Source organism: Sphaerodactylus townsendi, linkage group LG11 (assembly GCF_021028975.2).
Source record: "Sphaerodactylus townsendi isolate TG3544 linkage group LG11, MPM_Stown_v2.3, whole genome shotgun sequence".
Classification (NCBI taxonomy): domain Eukaryota; kingdom Metazoa; phylum Chordata; class Lepidosauria; order Squamata; family Sphaerodactylidae; genus Sphaerodactylus; species Sphaerodactylus townsendi.
This window is the reverse complement of record NC_059435.1, coordinates 33,755,888-33,768,713: the sequence shown is the minus strand read 5'-3', so window position 1 is coordinate 33,768,713 and position 12,826 is coordinate 33,755,888. Positions and strand designations below refer to the sequence as shown.

Sequence of the window (12,826 nt, the reverse complement as noted above, 5' to 3'; positions counted from 1 at the left end):
CAGTCTGGCTCTATCCTGGGAATTGAGCCAAAGGCTAAAATTAACATGATAAAAATAAAGGCTGTTCTGTAACAGATACAAGTAGGCTCCCAGAACAGAGTTATTTGGAACCATCTCTTGGGACGAAAAGCCAATCAGTACCCAATGGCTTTTGTCCAGGTTCCCACCACAGTTGTCTATTCCCCAATGCTATCACTTGGTTTCTGCATGAGTTGATCTTAAATACCTAGCCAAGGGGCTCACAGTGTGCAATCCTAAGAATATTTTCCTGGGAGCAAGCCTGAGTAGGATTTTAGGTAGACCTGCTTAGGGTGCCACTGTAATTTAACTAAATATAAATACCACTCACTTCACTGTAACCATGATGTAATGTCTACTCTATAACATATCCCCACAGATTGAGGCAAACTACCCAATATTGCATTCTGAAAGTAGGGAAGTTTTTTTTAATTGGAAACTCATTCTTAATTTATTGGCCATTTTTGAAGAAAATATTATCAGTATCTGGATTTCAGGTAACATTATGGGCATAGTTTTGCTTTAATATTTTTAATATTGATAACAAAACACTGCTGTACAGTTCATTGTTCCATATGAGATACATTTAGTATTAAGGAGCATTTTTCATTTGAATCAAGCCTATAATAATAAGTACAGTGCCATTTTTACTCATAACTTAAAAGGTAAATATTTGTCCTGTGTTTCTTTCTTAACACAGAACATCAACCATTAATTTAAGGGCCAGGATCCAAAAAACAACGTTAGTGCAATCTAAAACAACAAGATTTTTCTCCTATGTAAATGTGTACATATAGGATGTATCTTAGGTTCATGTAGGGAACCTGGGGTGGCATACTGAAAATCTGAACCTTTGTGTCTGTGAGGCACTGGGAATGGATTACTGCTTGGGGGGAAAAACCCTTTCATAGTGCTTTAGATCCTGTGTCATGACCAGAAGACCACTGAACTCCAGCATTTCTAAGAAAATATAAAAATAGGGTGCTATGTGGTTTCCGAGCTGAAAATATAAACGTAGGTTTTTAAATGTTTACATCAAGTTTAGATTTCATTTAAAAACTTCCAAAAACTTGCTATACAAATGGCTAGGGGACAATATGTTCAATCTTCTGAGAAGTAGGGACTGCACTTAGAGTAGGGATCTACAATTAGATACCACTCCTGGTGGCTTGCCCCACTTTGGAATGTCAGGGGTCACCTCTTAAACTTCCTGCCAGATGTGGACAGCAGTTACCTTCAAAATGTTCAGTCAAATTCAAACTCAATTTCTTGGATCAATCCCAACAATGAGAAAGTGAGGTCCCATGTCTAGCCAGCCCAGGTTGGTGAAAAGTGTGCCAAGTTCCCCTACAGCCTGGAAACTCCAGCAACTGCTTTGCAGGCTCCTCACTTTCCTCAACACCTGCTGCCTTGGACTTCTGCTGCACAGACTCCTTGCAATTGTAAGTCACTTGTGCACCTTGGATCAGGTAGTCTACCCCATCCTTCCCTCTTCTTATCTCATCTCTCATGATCCTATTCTCATAGTGTGTGAATGTATGTATTTGGCAGGGGTCTGCAACCTGCGGCTCTCCAGATGTTCATGGACTACAATTCCCATCAGCCCCTGCCACCATGGCCAATTGGGGTGGTTTGCCCCAGGCGCCGCACTGCAGTGGGCAGGGCAGGGGCAGGAGGGGGGGCACGGGCAGTTCATGCCCTGGGCGCAGTTCCCCCTCCCTTCTGGTTTGCTTTGATTGACTGCTAGTGAATAAAGACTTTATTATTTTAATAAGTTGATCTCTGCAACATTTTCTCTTGGAATACTGCTCTGGAATACAACCGCCACATACTCTTGATTAACCAAAAGATCCCTTGATTAACCATCTGGGAACCATGTAACAAGCTAATTCCCACCCACCACCCATCTCTGGTCCAAGTGAGGTAAAAAAAATCCACCAAAAACTAAACAAGGAACTTGACTTCCTTGGCCAATGCAGACATCGATCAGCTTTACAAAACCAGGGAATTGTGTTATCAAGAATTACTACAACTGTGAATGGTCTCTATACTTTTTCAATCACATTTGAATTGAATAATTATGTCTGTTTACAACTGTTTTGTTCATAACCTCCTATATACACACAATACCTGCCTGATGAGGAACAGTTACATGCACCTGATGACTAGTCCACCCAAGCTTCCACTCAAAATGTATTATCGATCTCTCAGAGGTACATTTGATAATCATATTAATTATACCACTACTAAAGGGTAAAGCCATTCAAAATATAATAACCAACAGAAAACAACTGAAAATATTGCTTTCTACCAGGAAATTGTTGTGGTTTCTCTGGAAATTGCTCTCCTGTTGCTGTAGACCCATTTTACTACTTTTGTATTGCCTGAAGACTTCTCCCAATCAAAACAAATGCAGTTTAAAAATTCCATCTCTTGGCCAAACTATATGTGCACAATAAATATTTGTGATACGGATGCCATCACATTCAAAGCCAAAGAATATAATGTACTGAAATGACAAGAATTGCTACTTTACAGTAGTGCAAACATTAGGTTCTGTCATCAAGTACCTTTGAATAGTAACTGATAAAAAGTTAATATTGCAACTGTGGATGCAGCAGGGAAAAGAGGTTCTTTCGAAGCAGAAAGCATGCCATCAACAAAACAGGAATTGTATTTTAAATGACAATGTGTACAAATATCTTGGAGAGCACATGTTCAGAAGATGACAGCAAAACTACAACTTTTCTGGAACGAGAGAGGCTTAACTTTAAACTCTCAAATTTAGACTAAGAATAGTACAGAACAATAGCAAGATTTTAATTTTGGGGCAGGACACCCTAGGTACATTCTATCTTAAAAGCCTTTGAAGCTAAAAAATACCATCAGTATTTCGATTTAACAACTTGGTATTTTGTAACAGCAGCACCCTATGTGCAGTGGTGGGATTCAGAAGGTTAGCACCACTTCAGCAGAACTGGTTGTTAAAATGGTGCTTGTAAACAACCAGTTGTTAAATTATTTGAATTCCACCACTGGAACCGGCTGTTAAATTATTTGAATCCCACCACTGCTTATATGTCCATGACTACAACTCAGTTGTTCATAATAAGCATCTCCAATTCCACTGGAAGTTTTTCTACCATCTCTAAAGGTAGCCCATGTTTCATACCTGCAAATAAGCCGGTTTTTAACCAAGGCTGCAAAGATATCCTGAAACAACTTGTGTTGAGGATGTTTGCTAAAATTTCTCTCATTCTTGTAATTCATACTAAGGGAACAAAGGCAAAGACAGAGTTGGAAAGAGGCACAAATACTCCTATGCATAACATTGCAGAATGCAGCAGAGAAATGCAACGTAGAAAATAAACGTCAAATGTCTACTTCAGTAACCTGGAACCAATCCACGTCTCATGAACAGGGAGATTACTGAGCAGCCAACAGTGTGATTCAGTGCAGCAAAAGTTAGATTTACACCATAGAAAATGAGCTATGAGCCAATGGACACCCTAGGCAGCTTTCTATGAAACCATGAAATTGTCTTGTGAATCAGACCCTTGGTCCATCAAGATCAGTAATGCCTGCTCAGGTTGGCAGGCTCTCTAGGGTCTCAAGGAGAGCATTTTACATTTCTTCCTACCCGACCATTTCAACAAGAAAGACTGGGAGCAATGCCTAAATAAATAGGTAATTCCAAAAGTCTGCAGGGACAATTAGTGACAAACTACTAATAGTAAAAACAAAACCAACAAAAATTAGGATCAGTAGGCATAAAGTCAATGGCAGGGTAGAGATTTGAAGAGGCAGATATATCTTCCCTGAACATTCCAGTACCCAGTGCTGGTTTTAGCTCAGCCAGGATAACAGCACGAACAAACTGGACATGTCCCCCAGAATATGGCTCATAAACGACCTGCTCTTCTCCAAAAACAGTGTCAGCGTACCAAAATGGTCAGCTGCTGAGCACAGGGGAACCCAAGTCTGCATTTGCTCACTATCCAGTCCAGCAAGTAAAGCAATGTTACTTCTTCATTCAGTAGGGCAGAATCTTGTCCGCCAGTGATTGTGGATGCATAACATGTACTAGCCAAGAAAGAAAGAAAAATATGGACTTGTTGAAGTCTAGACTGAGTTGAATGTGCTGCCTGAAAAACACTGGCTTCCTTGGTAATCTCTCCTGAAAGGTCATTGCAAACATTCACTTTGGAAATTCTGTGTTTCCTCGTGTATGTAAGACAATAGCACAAAACACAGGAACGTATAATCCATCTTCACTTTCATGAGAAAAGGTGGACTACAAATGAAATAATAAAATAAAAATGTACAGTTAGAATTCAAAGGCCTTTAGGAATCTCGTAAATTCTATAACATGCTTGATAGCAGGTGAAACGAGGATGGGACGAGTTTTGAATCAAGTTCACACTCACTCGCATAATACAACTTCAACACTGTACCTAAAGTTTTCAAGCTCAACAGCTTCAGTCGATTCTTGCCATTGACTTCTACATCTCTCTCCACAAGCGTTGCTGGGATATTGCTCAGATTTTATCATGCTATTTTTAGCACTTTCAAAGTTAAGGGCTGGCAGCTGCAAGGCAAGAAAGATTTGACATAAAACAAATGGTATAATTAACCAGTCCAGAGTGACGTAAATGATTGTTACGGGTCTCTCAGATAACCTAAAGTAAGATAATAAAGGAAAAAATACCAGTGTTTAGTTGCAATCACTCTAGATGTAAGTCCAGCAGCAATTTAGAACCCTACAAGAATTTCAGGGAATACGCTTTTGAGAGTCAAAGTTCTCTACATCAGAGTCAGATAAGAATCTGCCTAATGTCTCTTTTCCATGTCTGTACTCAGATATGTTCTATATGTTCAGGAAAAAGGGGCATAAAAGTGGACTAGGCATTCTTGAAATGGAGGCTGAGCATACAGAGAGCATCCTGAGCAGAACGGTCTGCTTTGTTTTGCTGAGCTACTTCCAGGGTATAGCTGAGAACTCCACAAAAATCAGACCAGCCTATATTGGTGTTTGTCAATTGTTTCATTTAACAGCTGCTCCAGAAAAGTCAAGAGATATTATACAGCAGAGGCCACCATACGGGAGCATTTAGAGGGTACAGAGTATTTGACCAGTGACAGGATTCTTAACAATTCAAGAAAAATCATTAGACTTCGGATACGATGACTACATTAGAGACCAGCTAAACTGGCAATTTTTAGATTCCGCTTTCCAGCAGCAGACCCCTCATGTAATTCCTCTGGAAAGGCAACAAAGTTCCATTCTACCATTAGAAAATTTAGTCTATATCCAACTCACTGTGAATAACATACCACCTAAATTTCTTCACCTGCTTTATAGGTGGTTTGTGTCTCTTGCACTTTGTACACACAGAGATAGACCCTGAACACAAGATATTCTAACTTTACCTTCACAGTTTCCTAATCCTAGATTGATATATTTATTAAAATGGACCTTTTACACTTCACTACAAAACTATTGAAAACAGGAAACAGATATGGAAAGGAATACAGTTATTCAGCTTTTAAATGTCCCTGACAATGACTAAGCAAAACAAATTATTCTGCAAATAAAACAAAAATTTGAACAGAATGGAATATTATGCCTTCCATTTTAAAAAGTGATGTTTTACCCAGACAGAACTGGACACAAACATGCAGATTGAGAATTACACATTATTTTTATGAATACAAAATAATAACTGTTAGAATACCTGTTGCTTGCTTGACTGGACATGGAGAAGTTCCAGAAGCCTTTTAAGATCAGAGTAATCCCTAGGAGAAATCATAATTGTGCATCCATTAACGGTCTATCATCAACATGTACTGGAAATTAATTTACACTGTTTCGCTGGAAAGGAACCTTTCTGATATTGCCTCAGCAGCTGACTCTCCTTTCCTCCTGTATTTGAACAACCCATTGTTTCAGTCAAAATAAAAAGGTCTGAATAAACTTGGTGACCAGAGTAACCACGGCCATGTACACATAGCATTTCAGATTAAACTATTCAGTTTGGCTGTTGGTGTAAATTCCAGCAAGTCATAGCTGACATTCAACATAAAGTATAGTACCTAGCACTGATCCCCTGAGGCTTGTTATCTGCTGGCTTTTCTGTAGGTTTCACCTTCTTGTGTTGATCAGGCATTGTATAACTTCAAGGCATCAGGCTTAATAGATCATACCTTTAAAGAGAAAATCTGAAGTCATTGTTTTGTCAACAAGTGAAGGGACTGTGCCAGGAGAAATCTTCAACAACTGAAGATGAACACAGGGCATTCACTTAAGCCAGCCACTTCTCAGCTACCGTGTTTCCCCGAAAATAAGACAGGGCCTTATATTAATTTTTACTGCAAAATATGTGTTAGGTCTTATTTTCAGGGTAGGTCTTATTTTTTGCGCCCCAGAGGGTGTGGGTGTTCCGGGGCATTCTGGGGGCGGGCAGGGGTGTTTCAGGGTATGGCGGAGGCATTCCGGGTGTGTTCTGGGGCATGGCAGAGGCGTTCCGGGGCGGGCGTGGGTGTGGCAGGGGCACAGCGCGGGGGCTATGCTGGGGAATCTCTACCTAGGGCTTATTTTTGGAGTACGACTTATATTTCAAGCACCCTCCAAAAATACCAAAAAATCATGCTAGGGCTTATTTTTGGGGTAGGGCTTATTTTCAGGGAGACATGGTAGTGAAAGGGAATCACCAGGCACTCCCTTTGAGCTGGATCATCACCCAACGGAAACCTAGTTGCTGTGTGGCATGGGAGGATGGTGTTGGGTCTCAACACCTCTTAACACAATTCTATGCAGGATTTTTCTTCCTTATACTTTAAATGTTTGAGACCAACCTATCTTAAGGATGCTCCTTAACAAACCTGCCCATTAGCTGAAATATAATTTAAATAAAATTATAGCAATCATATATCTTCTATCTTCAGTAAAAAGATCTCAGATAGTAAATTTAGAGAAAGTCCTTTATCCTGAAAAAAATGGGTGTGCAGGGTGGGATCAGGAGCAGCAAGGTAAGTCAAGATAACAATAGGGCAGCCTTGGCAGTGTACCCCAGAAAAGCTCAAAAGTTGAGGGAGGGGCAGTGATCAGTCCTGGAAAGAAGAACAACAGCTCTCTAGACCCAGACGTTTTAAGGATGGAGTGTGATTGTGTAGAACAAGGAACACAGAAGAAGAGGGCAGAGCTCAGCTCAAGGGCAAAGTGGAAAGCTATGGCTATAAAAAGAGAAGAACAGGAAATGGGAGGAGGCTAACAGGAGAAAAAGCAGGAGGTAGGCAACAATATCAAGGCTCTTCTCTGGAATGCAGTATTAACCTGAGGAGAGTGAAGAGAACCACACCTCAAGTGCCTGGATCAATGAAAAAAGCTACCTGCATAAGGAAGCAGTGACTCGACTCGTGATTAAAAAATACCATGGTCTCCAGGTACAATGTTCTCCTCCCTCAGAGGGTGTGTTACCATGCCGTCCTGGCATAGTGGGGGCAGTACTTATTCACGGGTATCCCTGCCCACATGGCAGCCTAAAGGGTGATGCTGGCATTGCAGAGATGGGGAGTTCATTCTCTGGCAATAGCCAGTCTACCTACAAGGCACTTCCAGGAATTTTTTTTCCTTTCTGTTCTCACGCTCTCAGCTTGCTTGCCACAGCAGCACATTTTCAGCTCTACAGCCAAAGAAGAATGTGTCCTCAATACGATACAGAAGCCCTGTTGAATGGATACTCATTTCCAGCCACAAGAGGACCCCTGACGACATTGCCTCCTGTGATTGTCTTAACCCAGATACTCCTTTCTTCTCCTGACCACCTTATAATGCACTCTATTGTTTCTCAAAAAATTGATCCAGACACCTCCAAGAGGTTATCCTAGGTCAGGACTTCCCAAAGGTCATCCTGACACCCTCCCCAAAGGGCCAATCACCCAGTGCCATTGACACCTTTCTGTCTTTGTCACTGTGCCCAACGTGTTGCCCCCGGAACCAGATGCTGGCCGTTTGGTTCTGAACCCCGGATCTTTTTCATGTTGATTACCTATATATGTGTGTGTTTGTGTGTGTGTATGCAAGTGTGTGTGTGTGTGTGAAAGAGAGAGAGAGAGAGAGTGTATATATGTGTGTGTATCACTGGCGTAATGCCCATTGGGCAAGGTGGGCAGCTGCCCAGGGCATCACCTTGTGGGGGGACATCAAAATGCTGGGTTCGTTTTTGGGTATTTTAGTGGTTTTTCATTTTTGGCCTGCAGGGGGCGCAGTTTTTAGGCTAGCAGCACCAAAATTTCAGCGTATCATCAGGAGACTGTCCTTATGCGACCCCCCAAGTTTGGTGAGGTTTGGTTCAGGGAGTCCAAAGTTATGGACTCCCAAAGGGGGTGCCCCTATCCCCCATTGTTTCCAATGGGAACTAATAGGAGATGGGGGCTACAGTTTTGAGGGTCCATAACTTTGGCCCCCCCTGAACCAAACTGTACCAAACTTGGGGGGTATCATTAGGCCAGTCTCCTGATGAGACCCTGAAAGTTTTGAGACTGTGCCTTCAGAAATGGGCCCCCCACAGTCTGCAACCCCCATTGACAGCAATGCAGAAAACTCAATGCAGAACAAAGATTCTTGGGCAAATTTCTAGGATGTTCCTGCAGGGGGTGCATTTTTGGATGTATCGGCACCAAAATTTCAGGGTATCATCTGGAGCCCCCATCTCCTATTAGCTCCCATTGGAAACAATGGGGGATGGGTCACCCCCTTTGGGAGTTTATAACTTTGGACTCCTTGAACCAAACCTCACCAAACTTGGGGAGTAGCATAAGGACAGTCTCCTGATGATATGCTGACATTTTGGTGCTGATATGTCTAAAAATGCACCCCCTGCAGGCACCAATGTCCTGGTGCAAAAAATTTTTTGGTCGTTGTGGAGTGGCCGCCCATGGGGGCATCTCAACCCAGGTTTTTTTTTGCCCAGGGAAAACTGCAATTCTTGCCCAGAAGGCCTCTGCCTCATACTAAGCCCCTGGGTGTGTATATATGGTAATAGCCTTATATTATTGTGTGTGTGTGTGTGTGTGTGTATATATATACATATACATATACATATACATATATACATATATACATATATACATATATACATATACATATATATGTCAACTCAATGCATGGGAACATAAATTGCATGGGAATGTCAACTCAATGCATGGCAGCTGTGAAAAAGGCAAACTCTATGCTGGGGATCATTAGAAAAGGAATTGATAATAAAACTGCAAAGATTGTCATGCCCTTATATAAAGCAGTGAAGATGCGACGCGCGACTTGGAGTAACTGTGTCCAGTTCTTGAGTCAGCGCGCGATTCTCAAAAAAGGATATTGAGGAGATAGAAAAAGTGCAGAGAAGGGCAACAAGGATGATTGAGGGACTGCAGCACCTTCCCTATGAGGAGAGGCTGCATGCCGCTTTGGAGGACTCCTTTTTTTTTTAGTTTGGAGAGGAGGCTGGCTGTGGGGGGATATGATTAGAAGCTCTACAAAATTATGCAGCCATGAGGTAGAAAATGCTGACAGAGAGAAATTTTTCTCTCTTTCTCACAATACTAGAACCAGGGACATTCATTAGAAAATGCTGGGGAAGAATTCCAGGACTAATAAAAGGAAACACTTCTTCACGCGAACGTGTGATTAGCAGTGTTTGGAATATGCTGCCACAGGAGGGTGGTGGTGCATGGCCACTAACCTTTTTATAGCTTTAAAAGGGGCTTGGACAGATTTTATGGAGGAGAAGTCGATTTATGGCTACTCAATCTTGATCCCTCTTTGATCTGGAGATTGCAAAATGCCTTTAACAGACCAGGTGATCGGGAGCAACAGCCGCAGAAGGCCATTGCGTTCACATCCTACATGTGAGCTCCCAAAGGCACCTGGTGGGCCACTGCGAGTAGCAGAGAGCTGGACTAGATGGACCTTGGTCTGATCCAGCTGGCTTGTTCTTATGTTCTTATGTTCTTATGTTCTTATGTTCTTATACATATATATATATACACATATACATATGTATGTATGTGTATGAATATGTATATGTATATGTATATGTATGTACACATTATTGAGAGACTGCATCTCCATCCTGGGTAACAGGTGCTATAGTAGTTCTAGTGCCGTGCCTCACAAAAGAACATGGCAGAGCTGGAAAATGTGCAAAAGAAGACAACCAAGGTGATCAATGTGTTGGAACATCTCTTCTATTTAAAAAAAGGCTAAAGTGTTTGGAGATTTGCAGTTTAGGGGGGGAAAGACCACTGGTGGGGGGAGAGACATGAAAGAGTTATGATTTGGAGAAAGCTGATACAGAAGATTACTTCTCTCACTCCTACAAGTTTATTTATTCATTCAGGAGATTTTTATGCTAGAACAGAGTAAATACAATAGTAAAAACAATGGTGCAAACTCACTACAAACTATCAATGTAAACAAAACAGAAAACAGCACATAAACAGACCAGAAGCAGACCATAAACAACTAAAGATAAAACCCTTAATTAAAAGAATGCCTAAAAGGAAATGTTTGGCTTGACCAGGGAGTATAATACTAGAAATCAGGGGCATCCAATGAAGTTTTGGTGGTAAATTTCACTAAGATAATACTCATTTAAAAAATAAACTGTAGAATTCATGGCCAGCAAACGTAAGACAGTCATGAGCTTTTCAAAAAGGACTATGTTCCACAGAAAGATGATACTAGATTATATATTCCTCTGCCACAGAACAAAGCATGCCAGACTCTCTTTGTTGTAGAATGCTCTGCCTGGGTCCTAGTGCCTATTTAGCCTTGCTCCTCCCATCCATTTGAAAGTAAAATTTGTTTTGGCATAAATGCTCTGTCTTGTATCAAAGTATCATGTTCAATGATGCACGAAATAATGGTTTTGACAAAGGCAATGTGTACAAATGAATAATTCTCATATTCCAATGCAGAAGCATACAACTTTCTTAACCACTGCACCTCAACTGACCAAACTGCCATCTTTCTGTGGAACAGAGCATAGACAGATTCATGGAGGAAAGATCCTTGAGCGGCCACTAGCCATGGTGAGTAAAGACAGCTTCCATAGTCAGAGGCAGTGAACCAATTCCAGTACTAGGCATTAACATGTTGAAGGGCTTAGCCTTCATGCTTCTATGGGCCTTCCAACAGAAGCATGGCAGGATTTTATGGAAAGTTCTTCTAATATGTCAGACACCATGCACAGATATAGCCTCCAAAATAAAACTACACTAATCCAATTGTACCTGTTTATTCCAAATATTCTTCAAACAGTTAAAACAGAAGTAGTGCTCTGGAAGAGGGCTGGGAAATGCAGAGATGCTTGAGACAGAATTTGTATCACTAGCAAAAGGGAAAAAAAGAACAGGTTTTGCTAGTGAGGTTACTCTGAATACGGTTGGTAAAAACTGATAAAGCCCAAAACTGCATTGTCACTTTCAGGAAAAAAATGTTACATGTGTGCAAATGTATAGCACAGAGATGGACAAGTTCATACTTTAAATCTAACTCAGAAGTTACAGATTCTAACCTGGAGGCCATGCAGCCCAAACCTATGCAATGCATGTTTACCCAACAGGGTACATCTCACTGAATGAAGCAGGATATACTTCCGAATAAATGTGCATAGGTGTGATCCCAGAGTTTTGTGCACTGGCTGTAGTTACACACTGGTGTTATCATAGTATAATGTAGTATGTTAAACAAACGTTCTGCACATGATCAGAGACTGCATCGTTTGGTCTTCCAAGGTTGCGCCATGTCGCTGAAAACGGGTCTGGGGCTCTGCTCACAACAAGGGGGACCGAGCTTTCCTATCCGTTCTGGGATCCAGACAGAAACCGACAGGTGAATATGCACCCTGTAACGGCTCCTTGGCTATTCTACTTATCTGGCGCAGAGGGAAGGGGTGGGGCCGCTGCTCGTCGGTATCTGTCAATTGCATGTCGAATTCCGGCAGCAAATAACTGTCCGATTTAAGATCCCCCCTCTCCAAAAATCAAAACACTCACCCCCGCTTCCTCCACCATCACCAATGAGTGACCTAACGAGCTAACCAATGAAAAGGCGCTTTGCCCAAGGTGTCGGTTTCATCGGCCAATCACTACGCTCCCCAGTGGCAGAAGACGACGCCCCAGGGAATGGATAACGCCACTGCTGTCACCATGGGAACGGAAAAGCCACTCCAACCCGGATGCTGCGGTTAAAAACGACTCTCGCGCTCAACGCAAGAGAGGGCGAACGAGAGAACCCGGAGTTAATACGTCACCAGACAAGGCAATTCCTGATTGGGCGATGCAACTCTTTTTCTGTAAAGAGCGAAAGGGGCAAGGTAATCTGATGCCGACAGTGTGAGGTGGTTGGGGGCAGGGAGCTGTCACGTCTTTTCCCCCTTGGCTACACGAAACGAATGCAAGAATCCCGATTCAAGACGGATCAGTTTAATCTCGTTTCTTAAATGCTTACACTGTTTTTCATTTCGTGCTCTCAAAATGATTGTAAATAACACAGCCGTCCTAAAAAGTTACAGGAATTAAAACAGTTCTCCAGGGAACACACAGCAGCCACAGCCAGCCTAGAAGCCGGTAAGATTTCGGCTGCTGAAACGTCCCACCAGATGTGTAGAGGACGGACAAAATTAAAGAAGGTGAAGAGCAAGGCAACAGTGGATTCCGCACAGCATATTTAGAACTAGTTCCACTCATTATAAACGAATCTGTTTCCCCCTTTAATAAATGAGAAACGAATTAATTTACAATGATTGCA

At 41.8% G+C, this 12,826-nt stretch overlaps 1 protein-coding gene across 4 annotated transcripts in view; it reads right to left on the bottom strand.

Annotated features, from left to right (window-relative positions):
- The window catches only part of NEK10 (NIMA related kinase 10), a 100,548-nt gene extending 88,446 nt beyond the window's left edge, over positions 1 to 12,102 (bottom strand). For 3 of the 4 annotated variants that reach the window (XM_048511656.1, XM_048511651.1, XM_048511653.1), the window contains exons 1-6: positions 12,073 to 12,102; positions 11,308 to 11,404; positions 6,112 to 6,222; positions 5,754 to 5,814; positions 4,473 to 4,606; positions 3,191 to 3,289 (exon numbers count right to left, since the gene is read on the bottom strand). In XM_048511656.1, coding sequence (XP_048367613.1) covers positions 3,191 to 3,289; positions 4,473 to 4,606; positions 5,754 to 5,814; positions 6,112 to 6,185 — 368 coding nt within the window. In that variant the 5' untranslated portion in view covers positions 6,186 to 6,222; positions 11,308 to 11,404; positions 12,073 to 12,102. The remainder of the gene's footprint in view (positions 1 to 3,190; positions 3,290 to 4,472; positions 4,607 to 5,753; positions 5,815 to 6,111; positions 6,223 to 11,307; positions 11,405 to 12,072) is intronic. The other variant, XM_048511652.1, reaches the window with a different exon arrangement.
- Positions 12,103 to 12,826: the final 724 nt, after the last annotated feature.